Source organism: Sus scrofa, chromosome 12 (assembly GCF_054392235.1).
Source record: "Sus scrofa isolate SSC_HxYL_T2T_F1_AM1 chromosome 12, Sscrofa_HxYL_maternal_Yorkshire_Landrace_v2.0, whole genome shotgun sequence".
NCBI lineage: Eukaryota > Metazoa > Chordata > Mammalia > Artiodactyla > Suidae > Sus > Sus scrofa.
The window spans coordinates 47,982,205-48,008,764 of record NC_139394.1 but is presented as its reverse complement, the minus strand read 5'-3'; the positions used below and the strand labels follow the sequence as shown (position 1 = coordinate 48,008,764).

The window sequence follows — 26,560 nt, the reverse complement described above, 5'->3', positions numbered from 1 at the left end:
GCTCAGTGGGTTAAGGATCTGACATTGCCATGAACTGTGGCATAGGTCGCAGACAAGGCTTGGATCTGGTGTTGCTGTGGCTGTGGTGTAGGCCAGTAGTTGCAACTCCATTTGGACCCCTAGCCTGGAAACCTCCATATGCCTCAGGTGCAGCCCTAAAAAACACACAAAAAAAATTGAGTCTATAAAGTATTTTTTAAAGTCCAACATTAAATAATGATACCTTATCATAACAGGTTATTGGATAAATTGCTAGGATTTTTTTTCCTTTGGTTAGAGGCTAATAGATATTGAATCTGAAGTAATTTCTAACTGAAAAGGACTGTGAATATATAAATAAGCAAATTTATGGAATTGATTACTATATAATCTCATTGAATACAGTTATTACGGAAATTTTTTGTCTTGAAATCACATAAAACTTTTCTTAGATATTTGGACTCCTAATCTTAAATTCATTTGTAGTATAAAATTTTCTTTTAAATGATTCTTGGTTCAATACACCTCATAAGTTCTCTTCTTCCATGGTTCTTTTAGCCAGTTCACAGATTTTTTTAAATGACCACATTCTCAAATAAGATAAATGTTTTACGATGTGGTTTTGAGGGTTTATGCAGAAGTTGTAATGATGTTTGGAGTTTTATTTTGCTTTCCTCAAACATACTCATGCTCGGTTCATAAGTACTGTGTTTAGGTCTAAAAGAGCCTACTGTTTCTTAAGAAATCCAAAAGTCTAATCACTCTTTGAATTTGATTTTAATTTAAGCTTTTAATGGTATTCATAGTACTGTCACCTTTTTTGTTATGGACTGCCATAGGAGATGAATTAGAGTTATAAGATCTGTGTTATGTGCTTAATCTTTATAGGCTTCCTTTAGGTTTAATTAGATTATGTTGTTATAATCGGGAAATTAAAGAAATAATATATACGTAGATGAGCCAGATATCTTACCCTTCAATGGAACATTGCTGTAGCTGGTATAGTATTTAGCATTGTTTTTTCCTTATGGCAGTTTACTGTATTTACTTACGGACAGTTCACATATTGAGACTGAAACAGTCTCTTTATACTGAGAGACTGACATGTGAAATTTATTTAAATAATCTTGGAGAATTACCACGTGGTTTTCTTAATATTGTAAAAGTATTGCCGTTTGGCAATAAACTTAGAAGTTTCAAGGACAAAAAAAAGTAAGTCTACTTTGACTAGCTTCAGAAAGGACGCCTTTAGTACTGCCTGGAACACTAAAATTTTTACCAGCTGCCTGATATCTAGTTTTTAGTGCCTATTTGAAAGTATCTAACTTTTACTTTAACATGAATGATTTTATGTATTATGAAAACTGTAATTGTGAAAATCACTAAATTCTTAAGTTAAAATCAAGTTATTTAATAGGATACACCTAAACCATGATACAGTTTCAACAGCTATCAAAATAACATAATTTGGGTAGGAAGTTACATGGGATGCATTGTCTTTAGTTAATCAGTTTCTGACAAGATGATATGGGGTAAGTAGAGGAGGACCCTTTTCTCAGTGCATTTTGTGATCATTCAGCCTTTGTTACTTTAAGCTAACTAAGACAAACTGTATAAATTAGTAAATATATGTAAATCAAGCTGTATTGTTTACTCTGGGCAAGTCAGATGACCAAGTTGACCAAAGTTTAAGGAATCCATTATATAACCAAAATAATAAAACTTGATCTTTTTTAGGAATTAAGTAAGAAAGAGCTGAGAGAAAAGTAGAAACAACCATACTGTCCAAATAAAAGTATTTCTTCACTCACAGCTTTGCAGTCTCTTCATAGAGTTCAGTAATCAGATTGTATTTTGTAAGTTGGTTTTGTAATTTATTATCCAGTAAGTGAAGTTTGTATACAAAATTTGGGGTTTAGGTAATCTGATGCTATTCAAAACATTCTGAGAGTTATGGTTAACAAAATTAAATGTTAGGTATTTAATTAGCTTAGTTTTGAATTAGAAGGAACTTGGGAATAGAATGTGAAGCTATTACATTCCCCTTATCTACTATTTTAGTTGTTCTTTAGGATATTTCTTTCTTTCTTTCTTTCTTTTTTTATTTTTATTTTTTTTAGGGCCGCACCCTCAGCCTGTGGAGGTTCCCAGGCTAGGAGTCGAATCAGAGCTGTAGCCACCGGCCTACACCACAGCCACAACAATGTGGGATCTGAGCTGTGTCTGCAACCTATGTTATAGCTCATGATAATGCCGGATCCTTAACTCACTGAGCAAGGCCAGGGATCAAACCTGTGTCCTGATGAGTTGTAGTCAGATTGGTTTCTGCTAGGCCATGACAGGAACTCCCAGATATTTCTTATAGCAGTATTATAAATTGCAAGTCTTTTTGTTTTTTGTTTTATTTTCTTGTTTGTTTGTTTGTGTACTTTTTATGGCCACACTCATGGCATGTGGAAGTTCCCAGGCTAAGGGTTGAATCAGAGCTGCAGGTGCCAGCCTTTGCCACAGCCACAGCCACAGCTGTGACCTACACCACAGCTCATAGCAGTGCCGATCCTTAACCCACTGAGTCAGGGATCCAACCTGCATCCTCATGATTTCTGCTCAGGTGTGTTACTGCTAAGCCACAGCAGGAACTCTGGAAGCCTGTATTTTAAGTCATCCTATTCCTTGCATACTCTCCATATGTAGTGAAAATTCATCCAGTCACTTTTATATTCACTGATAGACAAAGTTTATAGTTTTAGTGATTTGCTTAATTGTCATTTTTCATAATATAGTAATTAATTCATTTAAAGTAAAAATTAAAGATACACTTTAATGGAAAACAGGCACTAAAAACTAGAATTAGAGCTAAACAAACTCTAGAAAAATATTTATATAAAATAATTACTTTTAAAAAATAGGTATGATCATGTGTCTCTGTGGTGATCATTAGTTTTCTCGTGTTGTGCCATCATTGCATAGTAATTAAGATTATAGGTTTACTAATAGCTTTATCTCATTTACTAATTTCGTGTTGTAATTGTTGTGTGTCTGTAGGCATATAAGTAATGGTTTACCACGTATTTCAACATTGTGTTGAACCACTAATCTCTTAAAACTGGTAATAGCGTCTTACCTTGGGAAAAATATATTCAGTATATGCATATGGCTTGGAAATGTGTAAAACATTAAACTTATAAAAAAGAAAAAGATTGGCTATAGAATTTGCTCTCTAAACACTTTTTCAGATTCACTAGCTTATCAGTGAGAAAGTCTCATATGCTCATACTCATGTAGTGGGTGATTTGTCTCATGTTCATTATATTTTAAAATAGATGTTATGGTTTAGTGTTTGAATTAAAGACATTACTTTGAAGACTTGGAAATCATGGTGTGTGTTTGCATGGTCTTAGAAAGTTTCTCACAAAGTGATAAACCATAAAACTACAGTGAAAACCAGAACATATATAACGTGCAAATTTGGACTTTTCCTTTCTTATAGTCTCTGTTTTTCTCCAGTCTGCATTAGATTGGTGGCCTAAGATTGATGCTGTGTATTGTCACTCAGTTGAACTTCGAAATATGTTTGGTGAAACCCTTCATAAAGCAGTCCAGGGTTGTGGAGCGCACCCAGCCATACGAATGGCACCGGTGAGATTAATCATGAGTTTTGAATGCCACCTTCTTTTGATTGCATTTTCAATGTCTTTATCCCATTCTTACTGTTCTGATTATTTTAGAAAGTCAAATGAGACCTTTCTTTTCAGCAAGTTTTGCATGTGGAATGCTGCAATATCATTGCAGTACTAGTTAATAATGTATGTTTTCCACTATTTCAGTGAGTTTAACTTACTTTTCTTAAGAGATATTTTCCAACTAAATGCTTAATGAATGTCACTTTTTCTTTCTTTTTTTTTTTTTTTAGGTGTTTTTTTTTTTTTCCCTTAAACCTTTCCTTATGAACCAAATATTTTGATTATCTCCTTATCTTCAGGGGATTAGTAAGGGAAGCTGACTTCTGGGTTAGAATGAATGTTCCTTCTAATGCACAGTTTTTCTCATTGGTTATTGACTATTGCACTTGGGAAATTAGAAATAAAATTTATATTTAATAGAAAAATATTTAGTATTTTACTAACATGCTTTGAATGTTTAAAAATGAGTCTTGACATTGATTCGTGGTGCTTTGTCTTCTGCTTCTTATTTTCTGTTCTTACTGGCTCCCGTCACTCACTTGATCAGATGCCAAACCAGTCACTGTTTTGCATGGCAGTGGGCTTCTATGGCTGTAAATATGACCATTGTAACAATCTCAGAAAAGTCCTTGGTTTCTTTGACTTTTCTGTTTATAGTTACTATTATAGTCACATCATGTCATTTCAAATGGAAATGTAGCATGCTTTTACCTATTGGTTTTAGAGTAATTAGCCATTTCACATGTATAAGATAATTTTAACAGCTTCCTTCCTGGCATCTCTTTTTCCAAATTTCATAGTCAGTAAAATTTTTGGTTTTAGACAGTTCTAATTCACTCTTATCTAGTTGTCAGTAATTGTTTTAGAGCACTGTTTATTTTAGGTGTTCAGACAGAGAAGTTTGCTACACCATATATTTTGGGATTATGTACCCTAAAAAATGATAGCCAAAAGAGCAGAGCAGTGGTGTTTTAATAAATAAGATACAAAGTTATTTTTAGTTACCTTTTTTGTTATGCCGATTGCTTAATTATTTTTAAAAAAGAAAATTTCAATCCAAGTATAAGTTAATTGGAGATAAACAAATAATAGCTACTTAAATGTTATTAACTAGACATCATTTTAAAAAAAAGTTTTAGAAAATGACTTCAAATAAACTTTTTAAAAATTATTTACCTGTTTATTCATTCCAGATATCTTCTGGGAAGTTAGGACTTTAAGTTCTTTTAAGTTTTCTAGCTCTTCCAGTAGAAAATTAATGGGCTTCAATAATAGAAATTAGTATAAAGTTGATATTCACTTCCAGTTTGACTTTAGAATCCAGTGTGCCAGCTATCTGTAATTTTCTATGCATCAAGACTGAAAGAAAATGAAATTAGGAGTACCCACTATGGCATAGTGCGTTACGAACCTGGCTGAAGTGGCTTGGGTCGCTGCCGAGGCGCGGGTTTGATCTCTGGCCTGGCACAGTGGGATTAAAGGACCCAGTGTGCTGCAGATGCAGCAAGAAGATAAATAAATAAGAAAATGAAACTTAAGTTATTCTTTTGAACGAAAATTTTTATTGGTAGTCTGAAAATGTTCCCCACATTTAGAAGTTATTTTACTTTTTAGCCCTAGTTATTATCATTTTAGGAGCTACATACTCTACATACTACTTGAAATAATTATTTAATAAAAGCCATAACCAGACTTCTTTTGGTCCAAGGACACCTGTGGTAAGAATTTAGTTTTTATTTGTAAGTATTCTCTAAAAGTATCAGTATACATTGGTTTCTCCTAAATCATTCCTAAACTGTTTATGTATTTATATATATATAAAATTTTAATGATATATATTTGTTTATAAAGGCTAAGGGATGGCTTTCTGGCTGATAGTCTCATCAGGGAAAATAATCAGCAAATTTAATATAAAATAATTTTTTAGAATAAGAAGATGTTATAATTTGGATGAATCTTAACCTCTCTTAAGCCTAGTGGGTGAAGAGTCAGACAACAAATATAGGAAGTACTGAACATCCACTAGCTGCCAAGCATAGCATTCATGCCAGGGAAGCATGAACTAAACAGACACAAAGATGCCAATTTTACAGCTTTTGCTTGAAAACTTCTAATGAAGAGCCCACTACTGTGGCCACAATGTCTGGAAACATATATGTAATAAATGGTTTAGAGGTAATACTTTATTTCAGGGTTTCTCAACCTTGACATTGTTGTTATTTTGGAATGATAACTTTTTGTCTAGGAGACTGTCCTGTGCATTGCATACTTGTCAAAACCAGTTATTTTTGTTTCCTTTTCAAGGAAAAAGGGAAATGTTTTTTAAGAATAGAGAGAAAAGTGTTATTGGATCCAGAGTATAATTATTGAATTTTTTATTGAATTTTTTATTGAATAGCACCCATAATTATAGTAGCAACACAGCATTTACCATAGTGTGCGTGTAATTGAAACATACTTTTCATGATTTAAATTTTCTCAAAGAATTCTTTCTCTGGTTTATCAGTGTTCTTCAGGCAAAGTACCTGCATTCTGTAACTTGAGAGAAATGGAATGCCATTAAAGGAAACAGAAAAACTTACAATTAAACTATTAAATACAGAAATTGCCTGTATAGCATATTTCATTAGTTCTAAGGAGCACTTATTCTTAGTTTTTAACATTTCTGAAATTGAGGTTGCATTTTATTTGTATGATGTCGTACAGTTGGCAGTGAGTTTTCATTCCTAGTAGTACATAAAATAATGATGCATCTTATAATTGGTAATATCATTGATTCTATGGAATATTTGTGTGTATGTGTATGGGGTGTTTTGTTAAATGAGTTGCTCACTGTATGTATCTGAGAGCTATAGACTGAATATTTTATCCTTAATGTGTTCACATTTGGAAAATTGTTTTTAACGTAGGAGTCAGCCTTATGTTAAAGTTATTACTATTTTAGCATATTTTCACTTAACTTTATTAGATTGTATAAGAATAATATAAATGTTACAAAAATAGTTTTACTTTGCTTGTTATGCTTAATTATATTAGTATTATAATTCCTATTGAATGTTTTACTAATACACATTTGGTGACATAAAATATGTCCCTTTAATTTTTTCAAAGCTTTTAAGAAATAGATTTTTAAAAGTTAAATAGCTGTTATCCTGATTCTGATGTCTGATTCTTACAAGGTGATGTCATGTTTTTGTTTTTAGAGTCTTACATTTAAAGAAAAAGTAACAAGCCTTAAATTTAAAGAAAAACCTACAGACCTGGAGACAAGAAGCTATAAGTATCTTCTCTTGTCCATGGTGAAACTAATTCATGCAGACCCAAAGCTCTTGCTTTGTGTAAGTATTTTCTTATGAAATGCCTTGAAATTATTACACTAACTTAGTTTGGTTTAACTGAAAAGCCAAGACCTTGAAGGTGATCGTTAGCTCAAGAACTGATCCTTCCTGGTCATACATGAAACCTAGGACACTCCTAAGAAAACAAATGTATAGAGAATATGAATATAATTAGGTCAGATTTCCTTATTTATTTATATTAAAGCATAGTTGATTACAATATCGTGTGCCGATTTCTGCTGTACAGCATAGTGACCCAGTGACACATATATATGCGTTCCCTTTGTTATATTATCTTCCATCGTGGTCTATCCCAAGAGACTGGATATAGTTCCCTGTGCTATACAGTAGGACCTCATTGCTTATTCATTCTAAATGTAATAGTTTGCATCTACCAACCCCGAACTCTCTGTTCCTCCCACTTCCTCCTCCCTCCCCCTTGGAACCACAAGTCTGTTCTCTAAGTCTGTGAGTCTGTTTCTATTTTGTAGATACATTCATTTGTGGCACATTTTAGATTCCACATGTAAGTGATATCATATGGTCTTTCTCGTCTTTCTCTTCCTGACTTACTTCACTTAGTATGAGAATCTCTAGGTACATCCATGTGGCCGTAAGCATTATTTTGTTCTTTTTTACGGCTGAGCAGAATTCCGTTGTATGTATGTACCACATCTTCTTAACCCATTCATGTGTGTTAATGGACGTTTAGGTTGCTTCCATGTCTTGGCTGTTGTGGATAGTGCTGTGACATAGGGATGCGTGTAGCTTTTTGAATTGTAGTTTCATCCAGATAAATGCCCAGGAGTGGAATTGCAGGATCATATGATAATTCTATATTCAGTTTTCTGAGGAACCTCCATATTGTTCTTCATAGTGGCTACACTGTTCTCCATAGTGGTTGTACCAATTTACATTCCCACCAACAGTGAGGGAGGGTTCCCTTTTCTCCACACCCTCTCTAGCATTTTTCATTTATAGACTTTTTAATGATGGCCATTCTGACTGGTGAGAGGTAGTACCTCATTGTAGTTTTGATTTGCATTTCTCTAATACTGAGTGATATTGAGCATCTTTTCGTGTGCCTACAGGCCATCCATATGTCTTCTTTGAAGAAATGTCTATTTAGGTTTTCTGCCCATTTTTTGATTATGTTTTTTTGTTGTTGAGTTGTGTGTATATTTTGAAGATTAGCCCCTTGTCGACTGAATCATTTGCAAAGATTTTCTCCCATTCTGTGGTTTGTCTTTTTGTTTTTTAAAAAATGGTTTCTTTTACTGTGCAAAAGCTGTTGAGTTTAATTAGGTCCCATTGGTTTATTTTTGTTTTTATTGTCATTATTCTAGGAGGTGGATCAAACAAGAGGTTGCTGTGATTTATGTCAAAGAACATTCTGCCTATGTTTTCCTCTAAGAGTTTTATAGTATCTGGCCTTACATTTAGGTCTTTAATCCATTTTGAGTTAATTTTTGTGTATCATGTTAGAGAATGTTCTAATTTCATTAAACTAACATACTTTGTTTGGTAAGATCTTCTGTTCATACCCTGCTAACACATTATTGTTTAGGCATAATCCTGTCATGAGGGTAGAGGTAACTGATGCAACCATGAATTGAGTGGCTTCTACATCTACACAGTTGAGTTTTTTTGTTTTTTTTTTTTTTTTAATTTTCGTTTTTTATTTCTGTTTTTTTTTTTTTTTTTTTTTTTAGGGCTTCAGCTGGAGCATTTGGAAGCTCCCAGGCTAGGGTGTCTAATTGGAACTGCAGCTGCTAGCCTGCACCATAGCAACACCAGATCCGAGCCACATCCGAGCCTATACCACAGCTCATGGCAATGCGGGATCCTTAGTCCACTGAGCAAGGCCAGGGATCGAACCCTCGGCCTCATGGATACTAGTCAGGTTTGTTACAACTGAGCCAGAACAGGAACTCCACAGTTGAGTTTTTAAATCTGATTGCCATTGCCAAAAACTTTAATTTTTCCATCTGCTTTTCTGCCTGTCATCAGTCTTTGGTTATCACTGACCTATATATACACCTATTGGGAGGAAAAGGAAATAAAAATGGATATGGTTAGCACTCAGTTATTATGGTAATTGCTCTCACAGCCTCAGATGGTGTGAGATTCCCGAGAGCATCACTGTAGTACACAGATAATTAAGAACTGACAAATGAAAATGAGTGATAGTTACATGAAATGATTCAAAGAATGGGCTCTGGAGACATACATAGCTTTGTGATGTGATTTAACCTCTCTGTGCTTTAATTTTCTTATTTGAAATATTGTGTTGATAATAATAGCTCCTACCTCAGAGAGATTGTTAAGCCAAGTGAGATAGTACGTCATGCTTTAAGTAACAATGTATAATAAGCACTAAGTAAATATTAGTTATTATTATTAATAAAATGCAGTTAACACTAGTGTTAATGTCTCAAACATAAATATATAGTGAAGTTCATAGGATAACATATTTAAACCCTGAAATTTCTCTAGTACTTGGAGAGCAGCATCCAGAAAGTTTTCCTATTGCTTTGTTCAGCAACAGGCTTTTTAAGTGCTAAGGGTACTTGTAATTTTGATGGTAGATTTTTCAAATTACTCTACTATAGGAGTTCATAACTTAATGACCATAGTTCCAAGAGTTCTATGAACACTGCCCCCCTTAATTAAAAAAATATATATATATCTAAATATTTTTTCTGGAGAAAGAGATGGGAAAGATAGAATTCCTGAAAAGATTAGTAACCCCCAAAAGAAGGCCTTTGGTGTTTTGAACTCTTTGAAAAATCCATGAAAATAGGAGAGTTTAACAGGATAAATTGTTAGAACTTTGGTGTGGAAAAATCCTAATATCTACGTGAAAGCAATGAAAAGCCTTTTCTTCTAATTTTTTTGTTATGTAGCATAAGTTACTTATGATGTTGCTTCATCATGTATGCTATATATTAGCACCACTCTTTTTGCATGGCTCTAATTCAGGATCAAGGAATGCATCAAAGTCACCAGTGCCTTCTGTGTTAAATATTTTGTTGTCAAAGAACAAGAATTTAAGCAAAATGTGCTATTTTCCAAGTTTCAAATTTAGCAAGCACAAAAGGAGCCTTTAAAATAGAAATTATTTTCTTTGCTGCCATCTAGTGGTTAAACAACTTTTCTCAGAGTAATCAAAGGTAAGTGAAAGTAGTGATTCATTGGACATATTTGATTGTTTTGTATTTTACCTGTAAAAAGTTTAAATCTTAGAAAATATGAAAAATATAGGAATAACTATTAAGTGATCTTAGTCATGGTATTTTAAAGTAATGTGATTTTATTGTCTTCCATATCTACCATCTCTATCCTAATTCAGATTACCCTCAATTTTTTAAGCCTCCTAATTGCTCAGCTTGCTTCATCTCCTACCTCCCTTTAATCATTTCTCTGCACTGAAATTTCAGTGGTCTCTTTATAAAGCAAATCTTATGCTCCCTGCCCAGCTTAAAACTTCTTAGTTGAAATCGCTCTTGGGATAAAGACCAACTTCCAGCTAGACCTACATCATGCAGCTCCCACTGATCATCTCTGCAACATGTAGTGTTAGTATGTTTGTCTTTACTGTCGTCATGTGGCCTGTCTTTCACTCCTGTTTACCACATTCCTTTGCACTTGGACTTCTCTGCCTATAATATGCTTTCCTCTCCTCTTCACATAGTAATTCCTACTAATTCTGAGCTGTAACCACCACTTTAAGGAAGCCTCCCTGACTATACCATCATTTCCCTGTTATAGGTGCTCATAGGAGCACGTGATTTCTTAGTTCTTATCTCATTCACAATTTAAACTTGTTGACCTGATTATTTTATTGATGTTTGCTTTCTCACCAGAGTAAATGCTCCGAGAGGATAGGAAACACATCTTTTTTACTCGTCGTGTCTCTAGCGTTCAATAAATGTTACAGGGTTACTAATGAATGAATATAAATGTCAGAAAATTGGCCAATTTTTTTTTCTTTTTCTTAGGGCTGCACCCACAGCATATGAAGGTTCCAAGCCTAGGGGTTGAATCAGAGCTATAGCCGCCAGTCTATGCCAGAGCCACAGCAACGCCAAATCCAAGCTGCGTCTGCGACCTACACCTTGGCTCATGACAATGCTGGATCCTTAACCCACGGAGCAAGGGCAGAGATGGAACCTTTGTCCTCATAGATGCTAGTCAGATTCACTTCCACTGAGCCACGATGGGAACTCCAGGCTGACAGTTTTGAATTACAGATATACTGGGTTGAGGACTTACCTTAATCATTGTAATGGAAAAGAAGCTGCAGTTAACAAAATCAAATATGAGCACTAGTTGAACTTAAATGATTCATATATGCTTGAAGTGTAAGTAGATTCTTCCAAGGTAGAGGAAGCATTTTAGTCTCTTTAAGTAGGTAGACATTCACATTTATATATACCACTTGGCTTTGTATACAATGTCTTTCCACAATGAAAAGGACTGAAGTATGGGTATCTGGAGGTGTGGATTCTAGCCTTGTGAGGATTTGGGTAGGTCCTTTGTATTGGACAAGAGGGCTGCAAGGATAATCATGTAGTCCTCATCAAGCATGCATGTTCTGGACAGCTACATGTAAAAGAATGAAATTAGAACACTTTCTAACACTATACACAAAAATAAACACAAAATGGGTTAAAGACCTAAACATAAGAGCATAAGATTAGATACTATAAAACCCTTCGAGGAAAACGTAGGCAGAGCATTCTTTGACATGAATTGCAGCAGTATCTTTTTGACCCACCTGCTAGAATAATGGAAATAAAACCAAAAATAAACACATGGGACCTAATTAAGCTTAAAAGCTTTTGCAGAGCAAAGGATACCATAAACATAAAGACAGCCCACAGAATGGGGGAAAATTTTTGCAAATGGAGTGACCAACAAGGGGTTTATCTCCAAAATATACAAATATCTCCTACAGATTAATATCCAAAAACAAAAAACCAAACAACCCAATTAAAAAATGGTCAGAAGATCTAAACAGACATTTCTTCAAAAGAGACAGAAAGCACACGAAAAGATACTCAACATCACTGATTATTAGAGAAATCAAAATCAAAACTACAATGAGTATCGGCTCACACCAGTCAGAATGGCTATCATCAGAAAGTCTACAAACAATAAATGCTGGAGCGAGTGTGGAAAAAAGGGAACCCTTCTACACTGTTGGTAGAAATAAAGGCTGGTGCAACCACTAGAGAATGAATGTGTGTATATGTATAACTGAATCACCTTGTGGTATAGCAGAAATTATCACAACCTTGTAGATCAACTGTACCTCAATAAAAATTTTAAAAAAAGGAACAGTATGAAGGTTCCTTAAAAAACTAAATATAGAACTACCATATTATTCAGCAATCCCACTCCTAGGCATATATCCAGAAAAAGCTGTAATTTAAAAAGATACATGCACCCCAGTGTTCGTTGCAGCACTATTTACAATAGCCAAGACGTGGAAGCTTCCAAAATGTCCATCAACAGAGGATTGGATAAAGAAGATGTGGTATATGTATAGACACAATGGAATATTACTCAGCCAAAAAAAGAGAATGATATAATACCATTTGCAGCAACATGGATGGACCTAGAAATTATCATACTAAGTGAAGTAAGACAGAGAAATACACATAGAAGATCAGTAGTATGTGGAATCTAATAAAAATGATACAGAAGAACTTATAAAGCAGAAACAGACTTAAAGATTTTGAAACCAAATTCATGGTTACTAAAGGGGAAACATCAGGCAGAAGGGAGGGATAATTTAGGGGGTTGAGGTTAACATATACACGTTATATAAAATAGATAGGTAACAAGGACCTACTAAGTACTGTGTAGTAACCTATATGGGAAAAGAATCTGAAAAGGAATGGATATATGTATATATATATATATATACACAACTGATTCACTTTGTAGTATACCTGAAACTAACACAACTTGTAAGTCAACTGTACTCCAATAAAATTTATTTATTAAAAAAAAAGCATATGTGTTCTTTGCCTTTTATCACAATGCTTTTGAGATCCAAAACGCTAAGTTCAAAATAAGCAGTATTTTATTTAGCCAGTGTATTGTTGCTTAAAAAAAAAAAATTTGCCCTTCCTATTATTGATGTAATTTCTTAATTGAAAAGCTAATGCCTAGTTTTTATTTTATTTTAATTGGTATTTTCTCTGGATTTACTTACATTAATGAACAGGTATAGATATAAAGAGAATTCTTAACAAAAGCAGTTTTGATTTTAAAAAAATCCAACAATTATTATTTTATTGAGATACAATTCACACACTATAAAATTTTAAAATATACAATTTACAGGGTCTTGGCATATTTACAAGTTTGTGTAGCCATCACCACTATCTTGTTTTAGAACATTTTCATCGTCAAAAATAAATTTTGAACCCATCTCCCTTCCCTCTACCCTTTAGCCTCTGTCCAGTGATTTTTTTAAATTGAAATTTGCTTTTTTCCTTACAGAATCCAAGAAAACAGGGGCCTGAAACTCAAGGCAGTACCGCAGAATTAATTACAGGGCTCGTCCAACTGGTCCCTCAGTCGCACATGCCAGAGATTGCTCAGGAAGCAATGGAGGTAAGGGGAAAAGGAATTCTAGGCTCTTGAAGGTAAGGTTGTCACTATGTATATTCTTTCAATTGTTTTTTTCTACCCACTTCTAAAATTTTTTCTTCAATTTTTACTTTATTAAAGATTTTAATCCAATATTTAAAAGTCACTCTTTGTTTACAGTTGTTACAAAATATTGGCCATATTTCCCATGTTGTGTAATTCTTCCTTGAGCCTACCTTACACTCAGTAGTTTGTACTGTCCACTCCCCCAAACCCTTAACTACTTGTTTGTTCTCTATATCTGAGAGTCTGCTTTTTTGTTATATTCACTAGTTTGTTGTATTTTTTAGATTTGATGTATAAGTGATATCGTATAGTATTTGTCTTTCTCTTTGACTTATTTCACTTAGCATCCCACAACAAAATACCCAAGTCTGTCCATGTTGCTATAAATGGCAAAACTGCATTCTTTTCTATGGCTGAGTAGTATTCCATTGTATGTACATAGCACATGCTCTTTATCCATTCGACTGTTGATGGACACTTAGGTTGTTTCTGTATCTTGGCAGTTGTAAATAACGCTGCTGAGAACATTGGGGTGTATCTTTTATAATTAGTGGAGGGGTTGTTTGTTTTTGTTTTGAATATGTACCCAGGAATAAAATGAGCTGGGTCATTTGGTAGTTTTAGTTTTAGTTTTTTGAAAAACCTCCACACTGTTTTCTAAGGTGGCTGTACCAATTTATTGTTCCCACCAGCAGTATGCAAGGGTTCCCTTTTTCCACATCTTCACTAACATTTGTTGTTTGTGTTCTTTTTGATGATAGTCATTTCTGGCAGGTGTGAGGTGATAGCTTATAGAGGTTTAGATTTGGAATAGAAGGTTTTCTATATATCTGTTAGTCCATCTAGTCTATTATGTCATTTAAGGCCAGTGTTTCCTTATTGATTTTCTGTCTGGGTAATCTGTTCATTGATGTAAGTGAGCAGTTAAAGTCACCTATTGTTACTATGTTACTGTCAGTTTCTTCCTTTATGTCTCTTAATATTTGCTTCATGTATGTAGGTGGGCCTATGTTGTGTAATAGTGACATATCAGTGTTAAAAGGGGTCCAATCCATCCAGAAAATAAAACTTTATATGAGCCTAATAACAAAGATTCACATTATATAAAGCAAAAATGTATAAAATTTCTAAACATGTAAAATATGTAAAGTCAAAGGGGAGAGAAATACTCTTATAGTCTGATACTTGAGCATCCCTTTCTCAATATCTGATGGAATGAATAGGCAAACAAAGAGTAAGGATGGAAGATTTGAATAACATGGTTATCAAATTTGATCTATTTGACACTTATTTTTTTAATCAATTTGACCTATTTGACACTGCTCCCAATAAATGCATTTTCTTTTCAAATACATGAAGAACATGTAGTATCTCTTGAGCATGAAGCAAGTCTCAACATTGCTTTGAAATGATTCAGAATTTTTTATGACTATAGTGGAATTAAGCTAGATATCAGGTAACAGAAAGCTTTATGAAATACCAAATGACTGTACAGTTGACCCTTGAGCAACATGGAATTGGACTATGCAGGTCCAGTTATATGCAGATTTTTTTCAATAAATGTATTGGAAAATTTGTATGTTTGTGACAATTTGAAAAAACTTGTAATGAACTACTAGCCTAGAAATACTGAAAAAACATTCAGAAAAGGTATGTTATGACATAAAAAATATATGTGCACACTGGTATGTGTTATCATTTGCTACATAAAATATAAACAGACATACTGTACTACTGTGATATTTCATAGCTACCTCTTTTGCTCTTTTGGTGAGCTCAAGTGTTGTAAGTATCTGTTTAAAACACTGTGATGCTCATAAGCTCTGCATGAGCAGTTCTTCCCTCTAGTAAATTGCATATCAATAAAAAGTGATCTCTTAGTTCTCATGTATTTTTCATCATGTTTACTGCAATACTATGCATTTGGATGATACCATGAGCCCCATACAAAGTGACACTAGTGATGAAAACAGAGAAAAGTCATAACATTACAAGATGAATTAATTATGTGATATGTACCATAGATTGAGGTTAGCAGCTGTGATTGCCATTTCAAGATAAATGAGTCCAATGTAAGGACTGTGGGGAAAAAGAAAAGTAAATTCATCAAGCTGTTGCTGCAGCTACTCCAGTAGGCATGAACACCTTGCACTTTTTGCAAAATGCCTTTTTATCTCATATTGAAAATCCAGCTTTTTTGTGAGTACAGAATTGTTATAAGAAAGATATACCTGTAGACTTCAGTATGATTTGAGAATAAGTGAAGTCTTTATATGACAACTTGAAGTTGAAGGAAAATAAAGCATCTCAAGCTGGGGAACTTAATTCCAGCAAAGGATGTTTTGATAATTTTATTAAGGTTTGGCTTTAAAAACATCAAGGTGACAGGATAAGCAGCTTTTGCTGACCAAGAGGCAGCAAGTGAGTTCCCAGACACCGTTGAGAAAATCATTGAAGGAGAAAGGATAAACAGCCTGAACAGTACTCTATTCTAAAAAAAAAAAAAAAAAAAAAAGAACATTTGTTAGAAGGGAAGAGAAGCAAACCCCAAGATTAAGGTAGGAAGGAACAGGTTTAACTCTGCTGTTTTGTGCAAATGCAGAACTGCCCTTGTCTATAAAGCTTCTAACTTTCAAGCTTGAAAGTAAAAGGTGAATACCAGTTGCTAGCCTTTTGGTTGTACGACAAGAAAGCCAGGGCAGTGAGAACCCTTTTTCTGGATTAGTTTCATTAATGCCAAGTCCCTGAATTGAGGGAGTACTTTGCCAGTAAGAGACTGCCTTCAGAGTTCTTTTGATACTGGACCATGCCCTGGCCACCCATTACCCCACGAGTCCAACACTGAAAATGTCAAAGTGGTCTGCTTTCCCCAATCACATTTCTCATTCAGCCTAATAGATCAGAGGTTCATAAGGACCTTTAAGGCTTATTATATACAATACTCTATGGAAAGGATTGTCAGCGGTGTGGAGGAAAACCCCAATAGAGAGAACTGGTAAGTCTGGAAAGATGACACATTTAAAGATACCATCATTGTTACAGAGAAAGCTATGAAAGCCATCAAGCTCTAAACAATAAATTCTAGCTGGATAAAATTATGCCTGGATGTACATAACTTTATGGTATTAAAGAGCCATTTAAGGAAATCATAAAAGAGATTGTAGGTATAGCAAGAAAGTGGAGGGTGGAGATGTTCAAGATACGGATTTTGGAGAAATTCAAGAGCTAATAGATACCACACCAGAGGAGTTAACAGAAGATGTTGGTCCGTATGAGTACTTCCAAACCAGTGCCAGATGATGAGGAAGAACATGTAGAAGCAGTGCCAGAAAACAGACCGACATGTGACAGTCTGGCAGAAGGGTTCTAATTATTCAAGACTGCTTTTGACTTCTTTTATCATCTGGACCCTTCTATGATATGGGAACTGAAACTAAAGTAGACAGTGGAAGGGTTGTTAATCATGTAGAAACATTTTTAGAGAAATGAAAAGGCAAACAAGTTTGACACAAATTAAAATGTTTTTCTGTAGAGTTAAAGTTTGCCTACCTCTCCTGCCTCCCTTCCACCTCCTCCACCTCTGCCGCCCCTGAGACAGTAAGAGACAGCAAGACCAACCGCTCTTCTCCTCCTCAGCCCACTCAGTGTGAAGACAGTGAGGACTGAGACCTTTACGATGATTTACTTCCACTTAATGAATAGTAAATCATCATGCCGTAGAGTTAATAGAACTTACTTGTGTGTGTGTGTAAAAATGTAATAACCGTACGATAAAAACTGTATGAGTATGCCTCTCCCTCCCCCTCCCTCCCTCCTTCCCTTCCCTTTCTCTGTCTCTCTGTTACTTTTTCTTTCTGAGAAACTATGTATCAGCCTATTATCACAGGTAAGTGGTTTTTGTAAAAAATGTAACAGTGTTTCCAATACTATATTATGAATATGATTGTAATACTGTATGTCATGATAATTTTGGAGTTAGGATAAGGCTGATTTGAAGGAAGAGTCTAGCTTTACTCTTTATACCTTTGAGAGCTTTAATTTGTTTAATAAGAGTGTTTTTGTATATTAGTTGTATATTCCTGTTAATGTTCTGTGAGCCAAATCCAATTTTAATTCTATGGTCAATTGAAGTATTTTAGGATGAATGATCTGCCATGAAATGGAAAGTCTGTTTTCTTTCCCCTTTCTCATTTTTGAAAAACAATTTGTCCTTTCTGTTCCAAAAGAATTTGTAGCAAGTAATGTAAATTCTACTTTATCTTAAGGCCTAGAAGTAAAATATTATTGTGCATGTTAGTTTTTGAGAGCTCTCTTTACTTGGAGATTAATTTTATTTTCCATATTGTTCTTTGATACTTACTGAAATTATTTGCATTTTAAGGCAGTTTTTACACCTACATATTACTATTCTGAATTCATCAGTCATTTAACTTTATGCTTATATGCCATTAAATAATAAGAATAGGAGCACTGTTGTGGCTCCACAGGTTAAGGACTGAATGTTGTCTCTAGGAGGATGCATGTTCAATCCCTGGCCTCCTTCAGTGGATTAGGGATCTGGCCTTGCCACAAGCTCCAATGTAGGCAGCAGCAGCAGCTCCACTGTAGGCAGCAGCTGCAGTTCCAATTCAACCCCTAGCCCAAGAACTTTCATATGCTGCAGGTGTGGCCATAAAAAGAAAAAAAAATAAAGAATGATAGTTAGAGATATCTAATGGCATATTGGGTTGAGGATTCAGCATTATCACTGCAGTGGCTTGTATTGCTGTTGTGGTGCCAGTTTGATACCTTGGCCCAGAAACTTCCATATGCTGTGAATGCAGCCAAAAAAAAAAAAAAAAGAAAAGAAAATAAGAATGATAGAAATGAAGTGATTTCATTCTATATATATGGGCATGTGTATTTAAATATGTATATCTGTTTGTGTGTATGTGGTATAATATAAAATCCCCTAGAGATTTGGGTTCTTCATAGTTTTTTGTTGTATCTTATACTATATGTATAATATAGCTCAATTTGTTAGCATTTATAAAATAAATACTCCAGTGTTATGTTTACTCCAAAATTTTTTAGTAAATCTTCTCTCTCTTTTTAAAAAAAATTCAGGCTCTGCTGGTTCTTCATCAGTTAGATAGCATTGATTTGTGGAATCCCGATGCTCCTGTAGAAACATTTTGGGAAATTAGGTATATGCACTCTTATTTTTTAATTCAATTTAAAATTTTATTTTGTAATTTTTGTATTTATTAACTCTGTAGTACTTGGTCTGTTGTAAAACTTCTTTCATTTATACCTCCAGAGGTTTTATGATTTTGCTTTTTTTTTTTTACTTGAAATTATTAGGTTATTTCTAGTTTTAAATGTAATAAGAACATTGTCACAGCAATTTAGAAAATAAATTTTTAAAAATCATGTTAAATTTTTATTACCCAACCATAAATACTATTATTTGGTGTATTCTCTTCTGTTTCTATGTAGTTACAACTCTGTTTTAAATTGATTTTTAAGGTTGTAAGCTTAGTGACCCCCCAAAAAAAATTGGGGTTCCCATCATGGCTCAGTGGTTAACGAATCTGACTAGGAACCATGATGTTGCAGGTTCAATCCCTGGCCTTGCTTAGTGGGTTAAGGATCCGGCGTTGCCACGAGCTATGGTGTAGGTCACAGCCGCGGCTTGGATCCTGCGTTGCTGTGGCTCTGGTATAGGCCAGTGGCTACAGCTCCAATTAGGCCCCTAGCCTGAGAACTCCATATGCCGCAGGTGTGGCCCTAGAAAAGACAAAAAGACCAAAAAAAAAATAAGGTTATAAGCTTAGAGTGTTAGAAATTTTGTAATGTTAATAGATTATTGTTTCTTAAACCATGATTGTTCATACATATATTTTCCATAATATCAGTGTTTTTGGTGGGTGATTAATAATGAATAACTGTTTTGAAGGCAAATATATATAGAAAATTTTTAAATTTATGTCTTTGGTTATATAAATTAGTACCTTTCGCTGAGCACAAAGGTAACACATTGAGGGAGATGTACATGTGTAAGCCTCAAGTTTTGTGATCTTATCATAGGAGTGGGTACTCAAAGTCACCTGGTAGCTGAGTTAAATCCTAGACTCTATAGCAGTACTCTGAAGTACTCTTTGATAGTAGTATAATGTGAACCACATATGTAATTTAAAATTTTCTAGTTGCCCCATTAAGAAGTAAAAAGAAACAGGTAAAATTAATTTAACAATATATTTTAACCCAATATGTGTGTGTGTGCATATAGCGAGAGAATGTTATTTCAATGATATTAATATTAATAAAGTTATTGATATTTTACATTCATTTTTTTAATGGTCTTCAAAATTTGGTATATTTTATACTTAGAGGAAATCTAGGTTTAGACAGTTTGTATTTCAAGTGTTCAGCAGCCACAAGTGGCTGCCTGTGGCTACTGTGTTGGACAGTGCAGCTCTAGAATAGGAATAAGCAAACTTTTTCTCTAAAGGCCAAGTAGTCAGAATTTTAGGCTTTGTGGGCCACATATTTTCTAAGTATTCAGTTATGCAATTGGTACATGAAAGCAACCATAGACAATATGTAAATGAATGACTAGGGGTGCGGCCCTGTTCCACTAAAACTTTATTTACAAAAGCAAATGATGGACTGTATTTGGCCTATAGGTAGTTGTTTGCAGACCCCTGCTCTAGAGCACTAGGTTTTCATACAGTCTGTGCTATGCACTTGTGCATTTTTTGGTGTGTCCTCTGAAAGAATGAGATGCATGATGAAACAGTTGGGAATTGGGAGAGTAGGGGGCTTAGATGTGCTTGCCTTTTTTTTTTTTTTTTTAATGTAATCTGTATACTACTTCCTTTGATTATCATGCTATTAACATTTTGATAACCACTTCTCTGAAAACATGTCCTGAAAAGGAAAATAAATTTTTCTAAACTTTGTCCATTATGAAAATGCCATTCTTAAATACTGATTGTATCTGCGTTAGGTTGTTTATTGACAATGCTGATAACAATGAACTTTGTTTCTGCAGCTCACAAATGCTTTTTTACATCTGTAAGAAATTAACTAGCCATCAAATGCTTAGTAGCACAGAAATTCTCAAATGGTTGCGGGAAATTTTGATCTGCAGGAATAAATTTCTTCTTAAAAATAAGGTAAGCAAAATGACATCTTCAAAAATGGAAGAATATTTGCAATGGTAATGAGAAGAGGTTAAGGAAGTGTTTGTTACCCAAATTAAGTCCTAATTCAGCTCCTCTTTCCTACAAAGTCTTCAAGGGAAATATATGTGCAGAAAACAATGACAAATCAGCATTCTAGAAATTAAAATTTAGCCTTACAGGCACAGTCCTCATAAATTCTAGTTAAGCAGGACTGTATAGGACATTCCTAAGAGAAGTAAGGGCTGCTATGACCAAGGAAGATTGAGGAACATATTCTATCTCTCTTCTCAAGTTCATACATTAGACCTGAATCTTACCTTTTTGCTAGTTCACAGAATATCATCTATCTATAAAAAGAAGCTAAAGAGAAGAGATCGAGGGTCCTCAATCTAGGTTTATTTATATTCGTGAGTAAGCATTTACCTCTTGAAAACAGCAGGCATCTTCTTCCTTAGGATTGAGTAAAAAGTTTTGATTCTGGAGTTCCTGTCGTGGCTCAATGGAAAAGAATCTGACTAGGAGCCATGAGGTTGCGGGTTCAATCCCTGGCCTTGCTCATTGGGTTAAGGATCTGGCGTTGCCAAGAGCTGCAGTGTAGGTCTGAGACGCAGCTCATATCCTGCGTTGCTGTGGCTGTGGTGTAGGCTGGCAGCTGTAGCTCCCATTTGACCCCTGGCCTGGGAACCTCCTCATGCCTTGGGTGTGGCCTTAAAAAGCAAAAAAAAAAAAAAGATGTTTTGATTTTGAACTATTGAAGCATGGTGACAGAGGTTTTAGGGAATAGAAAAAGCGTTACATTTCTTTTAACATAGTTTCTGTAATTAGCCAATTGAAATGTTCTTCTGTTAATGGCATAGTTTTAGGAGTACTTGATTCAGTGAATTCTTATCCATTTCTAGAATGGATAAAATCTGTAAGAAATCTTAAATGTATCGAATGCATATGCTTTTCAGTGTATTATGCAGCTTATCAAATTTTCTTTATTTAGAAATGGGCTAATGGTGAGTTGGATTTATTCTTATCTGGCTTATCTTGTGTGTTAATATGTAGAAGCTGGCATTATTCAAAGATAAGGAGCAAAATTAGACTTCAGAGTTTCATGCTCTTGACTATGGTGTAATTCTCCAGAGTACAGCTATTGTAATCTAGTAATGAATTTGTAGTTCTCTGGTCAGTAAATTCACTCTTATAACAAACTTGCGTACACACACACACAAACACACATGCACACCAGTGTTAATACTGGTCCAGAAAACTTATCTCAAAAGAGCCAACTTTCAGTTATCCTGACCATAGCACAGGATATAAATCTTATGAGATGAATTGTTTGTCATTTATAATTGACTGAGAAGTACATTATGTTTTTCATGTGGAAGATTTATGTTGTTGACATTTTGCATATGTCCATGTTAGATCTAGAAATGTTAATTTACATTTCTGGAATCTATTGATTCTGATGACTTGAGGAATGGAAAGGTGAGAAGAGTTTCAGAGATGTTGAACAGACATTATTTGTACTACTGGGTTTCTAGTGAATATACCTCAAAGTGAGGGGATTACAAGTTGGAAGGAGAGGTTTTGCAGAATAGTTTCAAATTAAGAAAAATAGCTCATATTAAGTGTTTAGTTCTCTTGGTTATCAGTGCTTTGAAATGGCTTATTTTTTTCTTTCTAGCAGGCAGATAGAAGTTCCTGTCACTTTCTCTTCCTTTATGGAGTAGGGTGTGATATTCCTTCAAGTGGAAATACCAGTCAGATACCCATGGATCATGAAGAATTACTACGTACTTGTACTCCTGGAACCTCTCTCCGGAGGGGAAAAGGAAACTCATCCATGGTAAGGAGCTTCTTTTGTAGTTTTCTTAGATCATCATCCGTGCCCTGTATTTTTTTCTGAAGGAACTTTGGTAAATTTCAGCCAGGTAATATGGCATAGTAAAGAACTGCTTAGTGGAGTTTCCATCATGGCTCAGCAGAAACAAACCTGTTTAGTATCCACGGGGATGCAGGGTCAATCCCTGGCTTCAAGCCTCAGTGGGTTAAGGATCTGCCGTTGCCATGAGCTGCGGTGTAGGTCACAGATGTGGCTCGGATCTGGCGTTGCTATGGCTGTGGCGTAGGCTGGCAGCTGCAGCTCCAGTTTGACCCATAGCCTGGGAACTTCCATATGTGTTCCCTCTGGAACCTTAAACAATTTCCTAACATCTCTCTGACTCAGTTCCTTAACTTTAAAATGGGGACAATAATAATAATATCTGCCCCAGAATTGTTGCGAATATTAAATGAGATTATATGTAAACAGCACTTGATTATTTAACATGCATAAGCAAGCTATAACTGATAGCTGTAATTGTTATAAATCTCTGTAAGAAAGGCCATTCATCGTGTAAGAAGTATGGAAGTTTTATCAACTAAAAAAATACAAATTTACTGGGAGGAAAAGCATTTTGCTTGATGTTATGTGTAAGTGTTACAACTTTTGTGTGTATAATAAAAATAAATCATAATACAAGTGAAAATACCAAATCATTACAGACGTTTCTTTGCCATACCAAAGCTTTTTTTATCCCTAATTTACAATATAATATTCATTTGAAGGAGAAAACAACTACTAAGCAGTGTGGTATTTGCTCTTGTCAACCTTACCTGCAGACTTTACATTCATTTTGTAGATGAGGATTTCTTTAGTTTGTGTTTTGGGAATGTGTTTGCCAGAGCCAAGTGTATCTTCTGCAGCAGTGTTTAGTTCTTATTTGTGTCCTTATTTGAATCAGTATTGCAGTATAATTGTTTATTCCCTCTGGGTGGATAGAGTTTCGTGTTACTTTCTCTTCCTTTGTTATTGATAGTTGACTGAGAAGTACTTTACATTTTTCATATTAGACTTAATCTATATTTCTGGAATCTGGAATGGCATAATATATTCTAATTGAAATTGGACAGATAGTAGTATTATGTTGGTCCAAATAATCTGATTTCTCATTCAGATGAGATATTTTGGGGTTTGAAAATTCTAGCATGGTTAAGGGGGAAAGCTCCTATGTGTGATTATGTATAGACATATATGGTACATAGTTTGTTGCATTATTGGGTTTTGTAAATAAAATCACGTAAGTTGCAAATCTTTGCCTCCCACTCCTGACTCCCAGGATAGTGCAGCAGGATACAGCGGAACCCCACCAATATGCCGACAAGCCCAGACCAAACTAGAAGTGGCCCTGTACATGTTTCTGTGGAGCCCTGACACTGAAGCTGTTCTGGTTGCCATGTCCTGTTTTCGTCACCTCTGTGAGGAAGCGGATATCCGGTGTGGGGTGGATGAAGTGTCAGTGCACAACTTCCTGCCCAATTATAACACATTTATGGAATTTGCCTCTGTCAGCAACATGATGTCGACAGGTAAATGTGGGTTAATGTTTTTTTCACTCAGTCTGCCTTCACTCACATGGCATCTGATTGCTCTAGGATGTATTTAAGATTACTACTTTATAAGTTTATAGGGCTAGTTCAAATAGCTTACCTGAAATCCTTTTCTGCATAAGGTAAGGTGATAGTAAATAGTATTTGAAATAAATTCTTGGAGTTACCATTGTGGCTCAGTGAGTTAAGAACCTGACATGGTGTCCATGAGGATGCGGGTTCGATCCCTGGCCCTGCTCAGTAGATTAAGGATCCAGTGTTGCTGCAAGCTGTGGCATAGGTCACAGATGTGGTTCGTATCTGGCGTTTCTGTGGCTGTGGCATAGGCTAGCAGCTGTAGCTCTGATTCAAATCCCAGCATGGCAATTTCCATATGCTGCAGGCTCAGCCCTAAAAAAAAAAAAAAGAAAAGAGGAAAAAAAAATGAAATAAGTTCTTAATTTCTAACAGTTTTAATATGCTCTATACATTTGCTTTAAAACTGGCAGAAATTGCTTTCAGTTACAGATTATATAATTCACTCTGCCTGCACTATGTATAGTGAAGTTTTAAAAACATTGGCACGTGTTTTGAGTAAATATAGGTAGGAATAGCTGTTTTAGGCTGTGGACCAAGTTAAGTACCCTTTTCCTGTGAGGCTGCTAAAAGGAAATGTTCAGCTTTATCATTTGAAGTATTCATCCCATTCCTCCTACTCTGCCTTTTGGGTTGGACTTGCCAGGTTCTCCATTGGCAAGCAGGGCTCTAAATTGATTTGCTCTTGTCTTTGCTTAGGAAGAACAGCACTTCAGAAAAGAGTGATGGCACTGCTACGGCGAATTGAGCATCCCACTGCAGGAAATACTGAGGTATGCCCTTAGCAGCGGAATATTCCTCCCAGGCCTCCACCCTCAATTTTAGAAGCCTCATGTTATATGTTTGTGGCCAGGAATAGCTTTTAAAGCAAATCTAAGATATGTTCATATTACAAGTAGGATATTAAAATATGCACCAAGCCTGAGACCTGTTACTGATTTTTAGATCTAAGTTTAAAGTTGCTTTCAAGTGGTAATTGCCTTCATTTTAGGCTTGGGAAGATACGCATGCAAAGTGGGAACAAGCTACAAAACTAATCCTCAACTACCCGAAAGCCAAAATGGAAGATGGCCAGGTGAGTTTGTGAAGTCAATTTTGTCTGTTAGTCAATTTTGTCTGCTAAATATATGTACTTTACTTCAGTAATCTTTTGTGAGTCACTCTTAGTATAATAACATAATTGTCTTAAGAATGACATTTAGATGTGGTTCATCTGAACCTGCACTAGTACAGTAGCCACTAGTCAAATTAAAATTTAACTTAATTAACATTAAATATGATTAAAATTCAGTTTCTTTGTCCTAAAATAGCCACATGTGGAAATTGACTGCTATGGATAACACAGGTAGAAAATGCTTTCATCATTACAGAAATGTTGGGCACCTCTGAGCTAGAGATGATTTATGGTAGAGACCATTCCTTTCCCCTCTTTTCTTTTTCTTTCGCCATCAGAGCATTTCATGGAATTTTTAGGAAAGGGACAGTAGAGGTAGAGAAAAATAAAATTGAAATAATATATTTTACTATTTTATTAGATACTCTAATTAAGAGATCTGGTGGCCAGAAGATTGAATCCACATGTTAAATAAAGTTTTAAAGTTTGGACATTTTATTTATCAACTCTTATCATCAGTTACCCTGGAAATTAATAATTAATTGATATTTGTGTATGTTTGATTTGTAATGCCCACATTGTTCTTATTATTAGGTATTTTAGAAAAACTCATTAGATTCCCTTTTTTTCTTGTCCTGGTTAATAAGAACAAGAAAAAAAAGTTGTGTTTTTTGAAGCAAAAGTCTGTACCTAATATTATTTGGAGAGGGCATGTAGCTTTAGAATGAAAGAATTTTTTTTTGATAATTGTTTTATTGATATATAATTCACATACCATATAATTCATTTGTTTAAAGTGTATGATTCAGTGGTTTTTTAGTATATTCACAGAATGTGCATCCATCACCACAGTTTAATCAAAGCCTACACTCTTTAGCTATCATCCTTAACCTTCCTCCCACACCCTTGCCCCCAGCCCTAGGCAGTCACTATTTTACTTTATGTTTCAGTAGCCTATTCTGGACATTTCTCATAAATAGAATCACACAATATGTCGTCTCTAGTGACTGGTTTCTTTTACTTGGCATAGTGTTGGCAAGGTTCATTCAAGTAAATCAAAGTTTTTAAAGGAATTTGATATTCTTGATTGATTATATTAGTCTGTGCCAA

The 26,560-nt window shown here is 34.9% G+C and overlaps 1 protein-coding gene across 26 annotated transcripts in view; it reads left to right on the top strand.

Moving 5' to 3' along the window:
• Positions 1–26,560, top strand: part of NF1 (neurofibromin 1) — a 267,698-nt gene that overhangs the window by 97,632 nt on the left and 143,506 nt on the right. For 18 of the 26 annotated variants that reach the window (XR_014821450.1, XR_014821449.1, XM_084985250.1 and 15 more), the window contains 9 exons: positions 3,487–3,618; positions 6,866–7,000; positions 13,517–13,630; positions 18,779–18,858; positions 20,709–20,832; positions 22,517–22,678; positions 23,991–24,240; positions 25,036–25,109; positions 25,328–25,411. Coding sequence is in view for 24 of the 26 variants with exons in the window: in XM_084985250.1 (XP_084841376.1) it covers positions 3,487–3,618; positions 6,866–7,000; positions 13,517–13,630; positions 18,779–18,858; positions 20,709–20,832; positions 22,517–22,678; positions 23,991–24,240; positions 25,036–25,109; positions 25,328–25,411 (1,155 nt within the window). In the remaining 2 variants the exon portion in view is untranslated. The remainder of the gene's footprint in view (positions 1–3,486; positions 3,619–6,865; positions 7,001–13,516; positions 13,631–18,778; positions 18,859–20,708; positions 20,833–22,516; positions 22,679–23,990; positions 24,241–25,035; positions 25,110–25,327; positions 25,412–26,560) is intronic. The other 8 variants (XM_084985251.1, XM_084985246.1, XM_084985241.1 and 5 more) reach the window with 1 other exon arrangement.